Source organism: Amphiprion ocellaris, chromosome 14 (assembly GCF_022539595.1).
Source record: "Amphiprion ocellaris isolate individual 3 ecotype Okinawa chromosome 14, ASM2253959v1, whole genome shotgun sequence".
Classification (NCBI taxonomy): domain Eukaryota; kingdom Metazoa; phylum Chordata; class Actinopteri; family Pomacentridae; genus Amphiprion; species Amphiprion ocellaris.
In genome coordinates this window covers 17025531-17042651 of record NC_072779.1, presented here as the reverse complement: position 1 = coordinate 17042651, position 17121 = coordinate 17025531, and the positions used below count along the sequence as shown (strand labels likewise).

At 41.9% G+C, this 17121-nt stretch overlaps 2 protein-coding genes across 3 annotated transcripts; both read left to right on the top strand.

Moving 5' to 3' along the window:
- Positions 1-2622: 2622 nt before the first annotated feature.
- Positions 2623-5967, top strand: LOC111571759 (uncharacterized). The gene is made up of 2 exons (XM_023275079.3): positions 2623-2778; positions 4791-5967. The coding sequence occupies exon 2, from the start codon at positions 4799-4801 to the stop codon at positions 5630-5632; it is 834 nt and encodes a 277-aa protein (XP_023130847.2). The 5' UTR covers positions 2623-2778; positions 4791-4798; the 3' UTR covers positions 5633-5967.
- A 1352-nt stretch (positions 5968-7319) lies between these two features.
- On the top strand, positions 7320-11122 carry LOC111571756 (oligodendrocyte-myelin glycoprotein-like). Of its 2 annotated transcripts, none has more exons than XM_023275075.3 (2): positions 7320-7698; positions 8489-11122. In XM_023275075.3, exons 1-2 carry the CDS (start codon positions 7691-7693, stop codon positions 9879-9881), a joined length of 1401 nt encoding a protein of 466 aa, XP_023130843.1. In that variant the 5' UTR covers positions 7320-7690; the 3' UTR covers positions 9882-11122. The 2 variants fall into 2 exon arrangements, with proteins under 2 accessions (XP_023130843.1, XP_023130842.1); XM_023275074.3 differs by having other exon boundaries at positions 7322-7698; positions 8486-11122.
- Positions 11123-17121: the final 5999 nt, after the last annotated feature.

Here is a 17121-nt window from a genome sequence, read left to right as displayed (position 1 = left end):
ACCTGTTATCAGTAAGGTTGCATCTGAAGTGTGGCTTTGACTGAGAAAGAATGATGGATGGATTTCTGTATACTGGTATCAATCCAGTGGAAAAGAGGGGACCTTGTATCCTCTACCGCTACTAAAAGCTCTTTGACTCCAACTGGTACTGGATCACATGACCTGCATTTGGTGAGTGGAAACTGTTTCCATTACTGGGAGGCCAGTCACAGAATGACAATTAGTCATTTGTTCGATTTTGTCATTCTCTGTTACCAAATCTGAGATCCGATGATTAAGCAGTGTTAAATGCACAACCGGTGCTTTGGGTTTAATCGCTTGTTTAAAATGGCGAGGTGATAACAGTAACAAAGCGAAAGCACCTCATTCAGCACACATGCATCCCCACAATTATGTTGTGTAACAGGGTGAAGGAGAGAGAGAGAAACGGAGGAGAGCAAGAGAGAATTCTAGAGGCCATTTTGACATTTGCTGAGCCCACTGCTACAACTGTCAGCCATCAATTGATGACCTTGGGATTGTCCTTAATGAAGCTGTCCAACATCGCAGCCAGCCAGTCAGCTATTTATAGCAGTGAAGGTACCGAATGAACCAAAAAGAAGAAAGAAAAAGAAAAAAACCAGGGGCATACATGTGCACACAAGCACACACATCCACCATAAATACACCCAGAGTGTTATTACTGACAAATGGGACTTTCCATCACTCGGGGGAAGGTGTGGGGCTTTTGAAATGAACTCATCTGCGTTCCTTCAGTTCTCACTTCTCTTCATGCATATTTAGCCTGATGATGCTTTTCTCCTTAATCAGATTAAATCAGCATCAAGGATAGAAGCAGAATTAACTCTCAGTATCATCTATATAGGTCAGTTTTGAATTTCTAAGTGCGCCGGAAGATTTTTAGAATGCTTTCCTAAACACCAAAATAATCAACTGCTGCATGTTTAGTGCACAACATATGCTATATGTTGATATTTATTCAGCATCTCTGGCCGTTAACAGCGCACATTAAAATCCAACAGATTATCACCGTCAGAAAGAACAGTAGCGGGAGGAATCCATGTTTAATGTACTAGAATGCCAGCTTGTTTCATTTAAGGAGTCAGCCACAGTAATTTAGGACATGACGTCTTGCACACCTGTAACCTTGCTGTCACACGTCTGAAAACAAAAACATGACTTCTAATATTCTCAGCACACACTTTTGTTGTGTATAAATCTAACTAACTATGCGTATTTGAGAAAGCAGCGGATGTTTATGTAATTCCTAGTATCACTTCTTCTGTCTGTTGTTGAGTTGTTGAAGGCCATGATGATGACATTGTCAACAGCACAGCAGGCTGAGCAGCAGGGAGTTATACACTCCAGTCTGCAGGGTCTTTACTTCCATACCTGCAGAACAGATGCTCATGGAGCACGGGGTGTGTTGATTCATGAGCACTGGATTTGGTAGCTCCTCCATCATGTCGATGCTCCTATCGTCTGCAGCATCTTGCCAAATCGAGCATTTCCTTGTCCAAAGTGCAGGTGCAGACGAACCGCCTCTTGGGAAACTCAACGTACAGTAACAGAGGAAACTAGAAGAGGAACTTTCTAAAATATCCACACTCTCAATCTATGCAAATTAATGATTTGATTGTTTCTGACATTGATTTAACTCACAGCTTCTAATATAGACCAGTTAGCCACAACATTGAAACCAACTCTTTACCACTGTGTAGGTCCACGTTGTAGGGTAGGGCCTTGCATTGGGTTTGTTCAGGTGCATGATGTGGATGTTCAATTGTACTGTGATCTGGAGAGTTTGGAGGCCAAATCAACACCTTGGGCTCTTGGTCGTGTTCCTTGAGCCAATCCTGAGCAGTGTTTTTGCTCCTGTGGTGGGTGTATTGTCTTGCTAGATGAGGGTGCTGGTGATGGGGAAGGCAACAATGTTAAGGTGGGTGCACCTGTGGAAGCAACATCCACATGAACGTCAGGACCCAAGGTTTCCCAGCAAAACATCGAGGTGACAAATGTTCACGTGACCTGGTGGTTTTAATGTTGGGTCTGAGTCGAGTATTTCTGGATCTGTGTATCTCTACGTGTTGCAGTATTTTCCACTAAGCATAATAATATCAGTGCATGACATTAAACAGAGACTATACTTAAGATGTGACTCAAACAAAAATATGTAGACGACACTGAAGGTGACAAATGTATGCATCTATTAAGTTAAAACAGACCTCAGCACGTCAACCTCTGTGGTCTGTGACAGGACTTAGAAGCCACGCCATTTTCAAAAATGAAAGTGGTTTTAAAGTGTGCGAAGCAGTTCAACTTGCAGTTTAACTGTTTTGTTTAAAATTTTAACTTTGGTGTTTTGTATATTTTTTGCTGCATTGAGGACAGTGTGGAACACATTAATTTTAATGAATTTGATTGAGTTGTGGATGTAGATGACTACAGTGTTCACAGTTTGAATTAAAAGTAGTCTAAGTAGCTACTCTGGGGGCCTTTGCAGTGTCTGCCACTTTATACAACCTGCCTCCCCAGATGTCTGTATGACCATCATCAGTGTCGAACAGAACACCAAAACCACTTCCTCCTCTTAATATAGGCCAAATGGAGAAGTAAGAACAAGACAGCAAGATGAGTATGCAATTGATTTAGATTGCTGTCACTGGCTGTCAGTTCCACAACACATCGTTTATTTCTCTTGACTTGGAGCACATTGTGTCCATATTCAGTTACACAAATTCCTTGTCTTCTTGGAAGTATATCAAGATCACCAACATTGTAAGTAACAGATTATTATTTTTTTCAATCTTTTATTCAATACTTTTTAAAGAACAGTAGCATTTTACTTTGAGAACAAAGCGCAGGCTTAAAACCTGATGTTTGTTTCCACTGTGTGTCACATAAATTGTAAAGATTAGAAGCTAGCTTTGTACATTACAAAAGATGGAGTGAACTTGTTTTGGGTTTGAATTTCACTGTACAAATATAATCATGTGTTCACAACTAAATCTTGTAAGAAATACAATACAGAAAATATCTGTAAATGTAAAAGCAGTACATCTGTAAAGGCCCACTTAAGAGGAAACTATCAACACATCCCTTATTTTGAATTTTGAAATTTAATACATGTAATAGAAACAAATTCACTCAGCATGTAATCAATGATTTAAAAAATAAATGTAATTTTTTCAGACTTTTCATCAACTTTTAAATAACACAGCACAGACACCTAAAACAGTTACTTTAAATCAGTGTTACTGGATCATATTGCTCTTTCAAATGTATATTACCGTACTTTTTTTTGGTCAGGGTGTAATGAACTAAATGTGCTTGTGTTTTCTATATTGCATCAAAAATAAAAAGCAGGTGATTTTTTTTATCCTGTTTCATCAGCCAGATGCATTTTGAAAGCCTTGTAAAGGCAAAAAAGCCTTCAAACTATCTTTTAATTTACTATCCTTAATTTTTCACTTTTGTGGTTTGATTTCCCAAAATCATAGTCTATGATGTAATGATTTGTAGTTACTTCCTCTTAAGGATCAGATGTCAGACTTTCCAGCAGGACATTTCAGGACAGTCTACTTATAAATTCATCTACATTTGGCTTTGTTTTTTGGCTTTGCCAAGTTATTTTTGTGGAATTTTTGTCTTTATTGAACACAAAGAAACATGAAGCACATAGGTCCACAACTAGAATTAGACTGGGGATGTTGCAATTATGTGGAACACATTGTAAGATTTGGCACTGAGGCACTTCAAAAGAAACTACATTTACAAAAGAACTAAATGCTCACTGTGATGGATTATCAAATGTCTGCAAGATTATTTGGTGGTGAATATTGATTGAATTGACCATGTGTAAAATCTGGGATCATAGGTAGCATTAGTTTTTGAAAGAAAACTTCCTTAAGATGGGTGGGGTCACGTCGATTTTTGCATCGTCCTTCTGTGTGTCATAACTTGAGAAATAATGTAGCTATTGTCTGTAGTGGTACAACCCTCATGGCAGAACAATTCCAAAAAAATCAGCCTTTTAGGTGAAAAACAAAACTTTTAATGGTTGGCAAAATACTGGAGTAGACAGAAACATCTAAAATTTTTGACCAAATTTACACCATCATATAACTGCTTTGCATTATTATATCAAAGCAGGGCTGTAGCATTAAAGACAATATATACATATCAATGAGCCTGAAATATTTCAGTACTAGCTACATTATTTCTCACAATATGTCACTTCTGAAACGATGGAAAAAATCAACATAACTCTATCATATTTGTTTGGATACACCTTCTCATTCAATGTTTTCTTATTTAATTATTTTATACATTATAGATTAATATCGAAGACATTGAAACTACAAAAGAATACATATGGAATTATGTTGTAAAAAGTGAGAAGTGTGTCCAAACTTTTGACCGGTAGTTTAAGTATGTACAGAAAAAAAAAAAAACAGACATTTTTTTTCTTTCAATTGTCACAAAAATACAATAATAAAAAACTGGATAATGTACTGTAAAATAAAATACTGCAGGGTCTGTGTGAAGTTCCTGAGAACTGCTGCTATATAAAGAAAACTGAACTGAATCTGTCAGATACATTCAGTGGAACAACAAGTACAATATTTACCCCCAAAATGGGGTTGACTTGAAGTATAAACTGGAATAAAGTGATATTACTTAAGTAAAATGCAAGTATCTCATAACTGTGCTTGTCTTCTTGTCTTACTGTATTAAATGTGTATTTCAAAACTCATTTTGGTCTGAACTGCCATGCCGTGTATTCTCAGGTATCAACATGAACATCTTCCTGCTCCTGCTGTACTGCACAGAAATCCTGGGTGTATTACTGTTCATCCCAGGGCGTACTAGTGCTGACACTTTTTCAACTCCTCAGCAAAACTCCCAAGAGGATTTCAATACTACTGCCGGCAGCATGTCAATTGTCAGCAGCTCTATGAGCAACGAGTCACCTACAGCAGTCTCGCAGTTCACCAGTAGTCTCAGCTTTTCACCTTCACCTGGTCCAAAGCCCACCAGAGCCACCACTAAGCCCACTGCCACCACTAAGCCCACTGCCACCACTAAGACCACTACCACCACTAAGACCACCACCACCACCAAAACCATGAGTGTCAATGAGATATTTTACATTAAAGAATGTCGCCCAGTGTATTTCGTGAGTGCTGGGCTAATCATAGCTTGCGCCATTCTCCTGATATCCACATTGCTTTTGGCATGGAGGACGTGCCACCTGAGCAGACGTCTCAAGACGCTGAGCACCAACGGAGACCTGATCAGCAACTCTGAATACTGGATGGGAACTGCCAGGAAGGACAAAAGCAAGCCAGAGACAGAAGCTAAAGAGACCAGCATGCTACTGTCTGACCTAAGCCAAACACAGGAAGAGATGAGCAATGGTACCACCCAAGAAGATGGAGGGAAGGTAAAAGAGGATGGACAAAAGGGGGAAGAGAAAGAGGTGGGAGACACAGCCAACAGTGAGGAGGCTGCAGCTGCAGAAAATTCATCCTCCTCTAAGCCACAAGAGGAGGCCAACAATTCCCAGCCGGCCAAAGCTGCCGCAGCCTCCTCCTCTGAGGTCACAGAGGAGCCAAAGGATGTGCTCTAGAGTTTTTGTGTGTGAAGCCAGAAAGTTTCCTGAGCAACTACCTTCACCTCCTTATAGCTTTACAATCCCTCCACTGTGAAAAAAAGGATTTCTTTCAGCAGCTTTTCCTGTCCTTTAAATCACACAACTTGTGTGTGCTCCTAAACCTGTCAACTTGAGCATTTGTGATCGAAACAACTGATTAATATATCTGTACTTTTCAAAATTGAAACATGTTAATATCATAATCCACGTTTGTGAAAGTCAGTTGATATTTTATGCTTTACTTTTTTCTTTCTTTTTTTGTTTATAGAAATATGTAACAAAGAGAAATAAAAAAAAAATTGTAACCGCTATCTTGAATTGAGTACAATATTGTCATTTCCCGTTTAGTTGTGTAACGTGTGCGTGTTTGTGTGTGTGTGAAAGAGAGGGAAAGAGAGGTCAGCTTGATTAGCAAGCAGAGAATGTGCCTCTTCCAGGCAGTGCCACACAACTGAGAAAGAACGCTCCCTTTCACCTCAGCCAGAGCTGACAAAGCCGCACAAAAAGCCCTTTTCAAAAAACCAATATGGGGTTGTTTCCGCTGTTATGTGCAGATATTTGTTGATCTGCTTACTTGTGATGTCATGATGGATGTGCACCTTTCATTAAAAAGTCTGAATAGTTCTGCAAAACGGCCTGAGCTGAGCCGGTCCTGAATCTACACCTCCAACTCCAGGCGCAGGATGGAAAACACCTTGAGCCGGAGCCCCTCTGGGTGATGTGCAAGTATAGAAATGAGATGCAGTTAAAGCCATTCTCAGTAAGTCAGTGTAAAATATTTCTCCGGCAGCGCCTTTTTTTCCCCCTGCTGTATTGTACAGCAGACTTTACAAGTGAATATAGGGGATTTGGATGATTTTTCTCTGCTGCTACAGTATTTGGTAACACAGCTCAAACTGACAGCACAGCGTGTTGTACAGTGACTGACAGTGGAGGTGAAGGTTTGACTTTGAGGCTTGTTGGAACGGGCAGTGACAGGATACGTGACTTTTAATCTCAGTGCAGGTGGAAGTAGAGGTGGGCGAGGGAAGGAAAGTACAGAGAGGTGGGTGAGGAAGTAGCAAGCACATTGCAAAAGAGAGCTCTGTTTAGTTTACATGACCACTGAGCAAAGACCAAAAAAAAGAAAAAACATTCTGCTGCTGTGGTTGCATAAATCTGGAAGTTGAGCTATAGTGATGCAGTCATTGAATTTGTCACATTTTATAAGTTTGAACCCTGACTGACTGTCCCCCAGGATCCCGGTGTAATTGTGTGCTAGAAGTACAGCAATGCAGTGCAAAATGGAGAGTTGCCTGTATTGCTAATGACAGGCAGGAAGCTGCAGTGGAGGAGAGTCCTCTGCAATAAATCTTGAGGCTTTTTGTGACAGCCTCTAAATGTACATGGGGAAAACAACAGCCAATTACAGCACATCATTGCTTTGTAAATGGACACTTTGGAGAGGGGTAATATAGATTTAGGTGATAACTGATTACAGTCAGGCTGATTGTGAATGCAAGCAGCTCCGAAATCAGCCATGTAATCAAGACACAACAACAGCTGTGACTTTAAATGCAGATGTAAATCCCAAAAGCTGCCAGATTTAAAAGGGACTGTGGAGTTTCCTTTGTAGAGTCCTTTTTTTTAATGCAGAGACCCCTCCATTATGCGCTCCATTTCTCCTTCCCCCCGCCAACACTGCACCCCTCCCCTCTCACTTCCACTGCACAGAGTAAATCCAGAGCCTGCAGTGCCTCATCGCGCCAACCCAAAAGATCCATAAGAGGAAATAGTAAACTCCCGGCTTCTGAAAGAAGACAAAAGGACCAAACTGCAAAGCAGGGAGGGCAGCTGAAGCAAAAAAAGAAACCTGCACTGGACAAGTGAGCAGGGGTGGGTGGGGGGGTCAAGTAAGGGAGAAAAAAAAATCATAGGAAAAAAAAATCACCTTCAGCAGAGCACCAGCTGGTCCCGAGCTTGAAAGCAGAGAGAGGAGAGGGAAGAGGGGCCGGACAGCAAACAGGAGCAGAGAAAAGTGACTGGAATGATAAGATGAGAAGGTGAGTTATGAACAAATTTTAAAGACTTTTTTTTTTAATACACACATTCTCTGCCACACCTTGGCACACAAATACTGCAGTTTCAACAGTGCAGAGCTCCTGGCTGTGTCTTTGCCTGCCTTTGGACCAGCTGATGCATGAGTTCTCTGTGGAGTCATTAATAAAACCCATCTATTGAGCTAGTTCTCCTCCTCTGAGAGCATGGGACTGACTTCACTGACAACCACTGATGACTGAACACGAAAACTGATGCCAGGGAAAATGACTGCAGGGATTTCTCATCCTTTGTGATGAATGATATTCTTCAATAGACTAGAAATATCCTCCTGCAGTTCAGGTCAAATGTTTATCAGTTATAGAAAAGGACACATTTCAATGCTGGCTAATGGTGCACATAAAGGATACTGCAATACAATCTCTGAAGACATGACTACATAATTAGGAGAGTCAGTTTGGCATGTAATATTAATGTGTGTACCTGAAGTGATGTCCAGCGAACATGAGGCTGTCTGTGTGTCTGTGTGTGTGTGTTTCTATGTGTGTGTGTGTGTACAGTAAAGTGAGAGGGAGGCTAGAGCCATAGAGGAACGAGGAAACCAATTTTAGTCAGCACAACTCTCTGCGGTTACTATGCTTCTCCTGCAGACAGCAAATGTTTGTGTCCTGTTTTCGCCATCCGAGCCCACTGCAGGCACCACTTCCACTTTCACTGTGAGCCCGCTGGTGCTAAAGAGGATGCCGTGTACGACAAACACTAATATTCTCATCTCCCTGTCTTTTCTTTTAGCAGGCATGTGCTGCTGAAGCTTTTTCTTAATGAGGCCCTTCTGGAAATTGTGCTCGTGTTGTGGCTGGGGTCGCGTGTCCTGGCCGTGTGCCCCTCCATGTGCTCCTGCAGCCACAGCCACAGGGAGGTTGACTGCTCGTGGAGGGGTCTGAGACTCTTGCCCGATGGCCTGCAGCACAACCTGCGCTCCCTTAACCTGTCCCACAACCGGTTTCAGAACCTGGACGGTCAGCTCACGGCGTACACTCATCTCCGCATCCTTGATTTGTCCCACAACCGGCTCAACCAGCTGCCCGTGGGTTTGCCTCGTTCCCTCTGGCAGCTCTACGCTGCCTCCAACCGCATCCAGCAGCTGGATAAGAATGACACAGTCTACCAGTGGAACCTGCGTATGCTTGACCTTTCCCATAACAAGCTGGAGAGGGCCACTTTTATCAACAACACACTGATCAAGCTGTGCACACTCAACCTGAGCCACAATCACTTCTGGACTTTGCCCACCAACCTGCCAATAAATCTGGAGACTATTGACCTGTCCCACAACTTGCTGGTGAAGGTGCTGCCGAACTCTCTAGACCGTCTCCCCAGACTTACTCACTTCTACCTGCATGCTAACCGCTTCACCACACTGCCCTTTGGAGTGTTGGACAAGACGACCTCACTGAGGGTCATCACACTGGGCGACAACCCCTGGGCCTGCCACCTTTACGCAGACACCGCCTACTTAGTCTCCTGGACTCAGCGTACATCTGCACGTGTCCTGGGCTGCCCCTGCCACACCCAGCCTGTCTGTGGAGGGGTGCGCCCTGGCAGGACTGGAGGGTGGCACTTTGCCTCCTACAACTTGCCCCCTCTGGCAGCAAGCGCCCAGGATCTGAGCTCCACGCCCCCTGAGGCCAGTGTCACCGGGTGGTGGTACTTTACTGTTTCTGCTCTGCTGAGCACTCCACACACCCCTAAAGAGACTCTGAACACGCAGCCCCACACATCCACACCCACCCTGACATCCAGAACCACAGGCACCCACCTAACCATTAATCACCTTTCTGCGACTGCAGCTGACATAGATTCTTATCTCGTCCCTGTCACAAAGGGAACGTCACCCACTGACTCATTCCACGCTACTGACACATCCGCATCTTCTGACACAAGTCTCATTACTGAAAAATCCATCAGAGATGACATGCGGCTGGCCACAGACCAATTCTTTACAACAGAGAGTCCCTACATCCAAACAAAGAAAACAACCACTCTTCGCACCAGGAGCGTGAGGAGAGAGAATCAGTCCCCTCCTCGCGGCATCAGCAACAGCAGCCCGACTCTTGCTGCCTGTTCATTACTTTGTTTCCTTTACAACCCGGGGCTCCTGTCTCTCATTCTGCCTCAGCTCCTTTGAACGACCAATGAAAAAAAAAAACACTAACACCTATAAAGGTATAGCACAAACAATTAAAACACACACACATAAGACTCTACTGACTGTTGGTGGACTGTTATGTTTGTATATTACCAGGTTTCTTTGGCTTTGTTTGGCCATTTACAATAGAAATGACAGGCTTTATGATGATTTGTGCTTCCCTGCATAGAGTATGATGCTACTTTTCTAAGTGGATGTCAAAAAACAACAACAATTTAACTTTTCTAATAGGACTTTTTATGAGGCTCTCCTCAAATGCAGCTGATTAAAAAATAAAAAGCATTGTAATGAATATAGCTAAGCACATGATGGCACTATACATTCAGGTAGCAGTTTGTTATGTAACTGGATGCATGGTGTTCAGCTACAGTCTATTTCAAGGCTAACCAAGGTGCTCTTCATTGCACATTATGACCTACAAATTAATATGTTCCTTTTCATTTTAATACATTTTTATACATTACCTGGATTTGACTGTTGACTTGTTGTTTTGGTTTTTCTGCTTTCATATAGTTTTTTTTTTTTAGTTTTAGTCATTTTATATTGTTGTTATTTGGTGGTTTGACCTACAAAAAGATCTGATTGACAAAATTTCATTTTATTTTTTTAAATTGTTTTTTTTTTCCAATTTCAATAGATGTCCTTGATGCCTGCCTGCTTTTTAAATCATCTTTTCTAGGGACAAAATGCATACATGAAATCGGTCACGACATGTTTGTGGTAGGAAACAACAGAGACTCTGTGGAGCAGAGGGCAAACAAATGGACAATGTTGCGTCACTGCACTTAACAAACTCCGAGTGCCGAGGACTGCTTCTGTATTTTGATCACATCTCAGACTTAAGTGTCCTTCATGACTCAGTGACGCTCGTGAAAATTATCTGCATGGTGACTGAACGTTCCAGGAATGCTAACTTACTGCTATATTGCTGCAGAGCATTAAAAGCACAGACATTTTAAGCTTATTTATATGAAATGTTAAGATATTCAAATCTTGATTGCGTTAAACAGCAGTGATGTACCAACCTACGGATTTTTACATTTCAGTGATACATTTGCATACGGAACCTAAAGGTGCCAAAATAGTAAGAACTGCATCACAGCAGGTTGCGTTTCATAAAGTGAAGAAGAACTAGTGCCAGGGAATTTCATTTCTTGTTGGATGCTTCTGCAAGGTGATTTCTGCAAAGTTAAATAAAATGTGATCTATTTACACCTTCAGTTTTACCGCAACTGCTTTTCTTCGCACAGTGTTTTTTTTTTTTTTGCTTTATTCTACCCTGCAAGACTGTTGATTTTAATTTAAAACTGTGGAATGATGAAGTCTCATGGGAGAGAGGAAAAAACAAACTGCAAATCAGTTCAATCCCAGCTTGTGTCTACTAGAATCTGTTCTGTAATAGTTGCATGAAGGAGCTGAACAACTACGCTGTATCTCCCAGGAGTCAAAACGAGTTGCGTGGATTGTATTCACACGTGTTCGAGTTGTTTTATTTTTCACTGAACGCTCACTGAGCACAGCAGCACACAGCCAAACCTTGCCACACAGTTAATCACACCTGGACACTGCCCAGAACAAACATAATTTTATCAGTTGGTCAATGAGCAATCACTTTTCTAGTTTCTCCTTTTGCAAAAAAAGAAAAATCGGTGCAACATAGAACTGTAATTGCTGAAATACACAGTGGAAAAGACACTGGCAAGGATGTGCGTGTTCTTCATTTGACCTGTCTTGAAGAGAAGTGAGAAACTCACATGCAGGAACATCTGTGACAGAGAAACTGAGCTCCCACATGGCAGTGAGTGGCACAGAAGGTGTGAGTCTGGTGAACAGGTGACCCTGTGGTTCAGCCTCGGAGAACAATATGGTGTGACTGTCACCACCCACACAGTGAATGACAAACATCTGATGCAACACCAGGCCATGGATCAGACCCGAGCAGCTCCCCAAAAAGTCTGCACCACTCTGGCTCACACATAATGCATATTCAACAGTGCATGACTGAATACTATGCAAGCAGATATTTACAGACAAAGAGAGACTATGTCCTCGACAACAAGTAGACAGTAGAATGCAATGATTTAGCAAAGAGTAATTCATTATTAAAAGAATTTTAAATGACTTGACTCTAGAATAATTCTTCACAAAACCCGTTATTCATAGCATATTGTTTAAAAAAAAGAATCAAACACCTACCAAGTAAATTCTATGTATTTATAGCTTTAAAAAATGAAACGGAAGGAAATGTCATGGTGGGTGTGCTCATTATCTGGAAACATGATTCAAGGTTCAGAGAGAGTTGACTTTCATTTCTCACCTCAGTTCTGTTTTCCTAAACCTGCACCTTCATTTATTCCATTATTATGCATATGAAAAATTATTAAACATTAAATCAGATTGTTTCACAGTTTAGGTGTTGTATGTGGGACTTAAAAAGACAAAGTGAGAATGAAGTTTAACTGAGATTGTGATTTTCAATTCATATTGCACCATTTTTATGCATATGTACACCTGCCTAACATTGTGTAGATCCCTCAGGTGTCACCAGAATGGAGCCTCTCTCTGGGTGTCCTCGGGTGTCTGGGATGTTGTCAGTGTATACTTTGGATGCTGTGAATTGCAGGGTCGGATCTTCTGTCATTAGGTTGCAGATGCTCAGGCACATTGGGCTCTGGGGAGTTTTTTAGGCCAGGTTTGGGCTCTTTGTCATGTTCCTCAAGGTGTACCTAAGCAGTTGCTGTAGTGTGTGTTATATGGGATATGGTGCTATTGCCATGGGGAGGGGGAGTGTACGGTCCACAACAATATTTAGGTGGGTGAGACATGTCAAAGTCACATCCACATGAATTATAGGACCCAAGGTTTCCTAGGTGAACAATGAATTGTTACTACATAATCAGTGTTATACACATCTCCTGTCAGTGGTTTTATTATTGTGGCTTATCCTTGTATGTATTTATCTCTCTCCCTTTTGCTGCAGAACTTTAAAACATCTCTTCCAAGTACTTTAGGTGCCAGTGAGCTGGCCTGATAGCCAATTATTTTCTCTGTAGACAACACAAAGTAATGTCAGATTTCTCCTCTGGCTTCTCCTAATAACTGACAAGGTGTAGAAGGCTAGCATCATTTACAGCTGCCAGGCCTCCTCTCTTTATCTCACCACCCGAGCTTGTTTTGAGTGAGATTCCTGCTTTCTTTCAGCCACACTCAATAACACTCACCCTCGCTGTGCTTCTTTGTACTGCCCTCTTGTGTTCTCGTAAATTTAATTTCCCATCACCTTCATATATTATATCACTGTGTTCAGACAGTGGTGTACAGAAAGGTTTTAAGAACACATAGTGTACTGCGATATTAAAGCCAACAATCATTGTGAGTGTCTGAGAAGAGAAAAGAGAAAAGAATTCCTGCAGTCCTCACACTGAGTAAGAGAGGTCAGAGAGCAGCTGCAGGTGGTGGACCGGATTGTTTGTGTGATTCTAGACACACTACTTTTAAAAAGAGCACCACAGACAGGTCACTTCTACAAATACACAGGCATCTAAGACACATGAGCACAAATGACATCAGTTCCTATGATTACATGTGCTCTAAGTGCCCTCTTGTGGCTAAGAGGCAGAAATTAATGTTTACCCCAAAACATTGCAGTCACAGACAGCCCTTACCAGGACACAGCTTGTCCCTGACAGAGACTACAGTGTTCTCAAGAATCTAGAAGAAAAAAAAACTTCTACTTTTAAGACTTTTAAGACTGTCAAAGCCCAAATTCTTGCGTTTGCTGCAATGACTGGACTCGATAATTGGGAACTTAGATGCAAACAAGACTGAATTAGTTCAAATGCTGTAGCTGTTTTCTGGTCTTTTCCTTTGACATTTGATTTATATTCAAACATCACATCAAGGAAGGAAATGAATAAGAGCAGTGAATGGAGGATAATAACCCATTCAAGGATAATGAGATGGGAAATTTATCACAGTTGCTGTGGATAATCAGCAGCCTCCAGGCCTAAGGTACACCTAATGTACCGCCCTTTATTTTGGACCAGAGTAAAGCGACACACATGGCAACACAAAGAGCGACCTACCTTGAAAAGACCACTGCAGCCTGCTTATGGCAGAAACAATGGCTGCCAATTTCGATCTCCTTAGCGTCTGGGTCACAATATCAATTGTAGCCTAGAATTAGGCTGGTACCCAACCAAAGGACGCTCAAATGCTGCAGATAAAGTTTATCTGATAAACCTAATCTGTATTGACAGCTTGGGTCTATATGCCAAGGCCCAGCGTCTCTTTGAGCCAAGAGCAATGTTTTCCAGGCCAGGCACTGATCAGCCGAAAAGCGGAATGTGTAAGAATCTGGAAGAAATAACAAGGCATACTCCAGCAGCCGGAAGACTGATGAGACAGGCAAAATTCAACCCTGCAGCGTAGTGGGGGGAAGCTGAGGCTGTGGTATCTCTCGCTCTCATCTCAATGGCACAGACAAGGCAAGGTCAGTGTTAAGGTCAGTGGTTGCAGAATAGGAAGTGGTTGGCAACTGAGAGAATATATGGTGGCAGCCAGTTAGGGGAAAAAGAATGTAAAAAGTAAGCAAGAAAAAAAAAAGACTGCAAAAACGCAGAATGAGCTAGAGGACAGAAAAGCACCACTTAGCTGGTTGTCCAGAGAGGCTTGCTTACCACTACTAGCCTATGGAAGATTTTTGTTTTAAATGGAATTTCAGGGCCCCTCAGGCTAGTAATCCATATTATATGACAGTTAGCAACAACAAATGCAGTTGAACACTTGCGCAATGATCTCAGTTTCACAAAAAAATAGATTTGGGAACCCATAATGGATCTAATAAACAGCCCAAAACGCAGCTTACCTCACTGGGCCGGTTTCACATTCAGCTACTGAAAGAGAAGGAAAATGCCATTTCTTCTGCCTTGACAAAGCTCTCCAAAAGGCCATCACACACATCTTTCTCCCCCACTGCTGACTGTACAGGTGATAGGATGGCTCCTTGTGGTGCTTTAATGCCATTCGTCATCATCTGTAACACACAGCTCTCTCTGGAGTCATGCAAACAGCAGCCAGAACATTCCAAGGAGCAGCAGGGGCATGAGCTTATCTCCCAGCCCAGTGGAGCAGGTAAATGATGTCGTCATCATCCACTTGTGTTGGAGCCTGATTGGTACAAAAGAGACCCACATGCAAGTGTGGGCCACTAAGGCCAAAAAACGCAGATTGTCTTGCCTGGACCACACTGTTAAAACTTACACAACCTCTGTTAAGGCTTCTGTTCCTACATAGTTTGAAACACTGTGAGTGTTTTGTATTATTCTGAGTCACAATCTTTGGTTTTTTGGGCTACTTCAGGCTATTTTGTGTTACCTTCAGGTGCCTTTGCACACTTGGTACAAGTGAATAATGCATTTTGTGGAATTTCTAAGCACAACTGGCAAGCATTGAGGAGCCTTATGCATAGATATCGGGCTGAATATTTCAGAGTCAATATTACAGTTTCTTTTTTCATTTCTAATGTGTAATAATGTGGATGTCTGAATATCACAGTGGGCCATCTACCTGGAATGCTAGTGCGTAGCCTCTGGCACAGCTTAATTAACTCATCTGTGTGGTTACAGAAGGCATAATGGGGGGAGAGAAATCACTCATCATCAGAACATCCTTCCTACTGATCTAACTTCAAACAGTTTCTCTGTGTGGTAACAAAGATACACAGCCCCAGTAATCTGCACAAATCATGATCACTTGACAAGGTTTACACACAGCCACCCTTGAGGAGACGTAGAAATCAATGACAGGAATAGGAATTTTATTTATTAAATTAATCAATCGTTAATCCTGGTCGGCCGGAAGAGACTTTTATAAGATGCTAAATTATTCCAGGCAAGATGAAAGAGCAGGTAGGCTGCAGTTTGGTGGGTAACTAATTCCTGAAATAGGACTGTCAATTATGCATGTTTCAGTCTGGCCCTCTCCCTGCAGTCTGACAGGTTCTTTAGCTCAGCAAAGGGGGAAGCAGAAAGGAGAGGACACTAGAGGGAGACAATTTGTTCACATCTGCAGCCTTCTGCACAGCTTTCCTTGGGGCTCTGAGTTTTCACTGTAATAGGCCCTCCTGAGGAAAGCAAAGATCGCTCAATCCACAGTGATCAATATGAAATCATTCACAAAATCCAAAGGATAAAATTAACAACATCTCAAGAGTGTCTGAATCATATCCATAACAAATTCATGTAAGCGATAGAAGGTATTTACTCTGAGCTCTCTTTCAGGAGTGGATTGTTTCGCCTATGAGTGCATGCTGGAAACATGTGGTGAGGCTGAGTCTCTGTTATATTCATGCAAATTCAGTTTAAAAGCATGAAACCTCCACAGACTTTAAGTTTCACTACTAGTATCAGTATGAGACATCATCTATCATCACAATGTGCATTTTGTTAACAGGTTATATAGGAGTCTATGTGGTGAAAGGGGCTACACACAATCCAAGAACAATTTCTCCAAGGTCAAGTGAAGCTTCAGAGGGTGTAAAGTGATTACTGCAACCGGAAACAGGATGCCTCTTCTCAAAGCAGCATCTCATTGCACCGTCAGTGAGTCTGTTGCTTCTCTCACTTTCTTTTCCCCCTCCGCTCTTTCACACGCTATCAAGTTTACTTCTTTCTCAATCCCCAAATCCTTCAGTTTTTATGCAACGGCTCAGTTAGTTGCAAGCTTTTTTGCATGCTGAATTTCCTCTCTATTGAGAAGCGGAGCCAAATACAGGAGATAGTTGCAGTAATACAATGCTTTTTCATTTTCCTTCAATCTTCAGAAAAATAACGATGAGTTCAAAGCATGCAGGATGCAGGAAAATAGCTTGAAATTCTTTTTCCCCTCATTAATCAAAATGACTCCGAGTAGTGTCCAAGTAATGGTGATGTAACTGTGTCTCAGCATCACTTTCAAGGAAATGCGTTCATACATACTTAGTTGTAAAATGAAACCCTTCTTTTTCCCTCTCACTCAGTGCTAAACGCTCAACTGCTCCAAAACGCGTTGCTGTCAGAGTGAAGTTGTTGAAGGAGGTATAAACACTTTTAGGCACTTTCATCAGGCGGCGGTGGCTGCTCAGATTAAAGGAGAACACTGCTCAATTTAAAAATCTATACATGTTTCTCCTTCAGTCTGTGTTAAAAAAGATCTGGGGACCCAAACCCTAAATCAGGCT

Coding starts and splice junctions, on each gene's coding strand:
- LOC111571759 (XM_023275079.3), top strand. CDS start 4,799: ATGAACATCTTCCTGCTCCTGCTGTACTGCACAGAAATCCTGGGTGTA.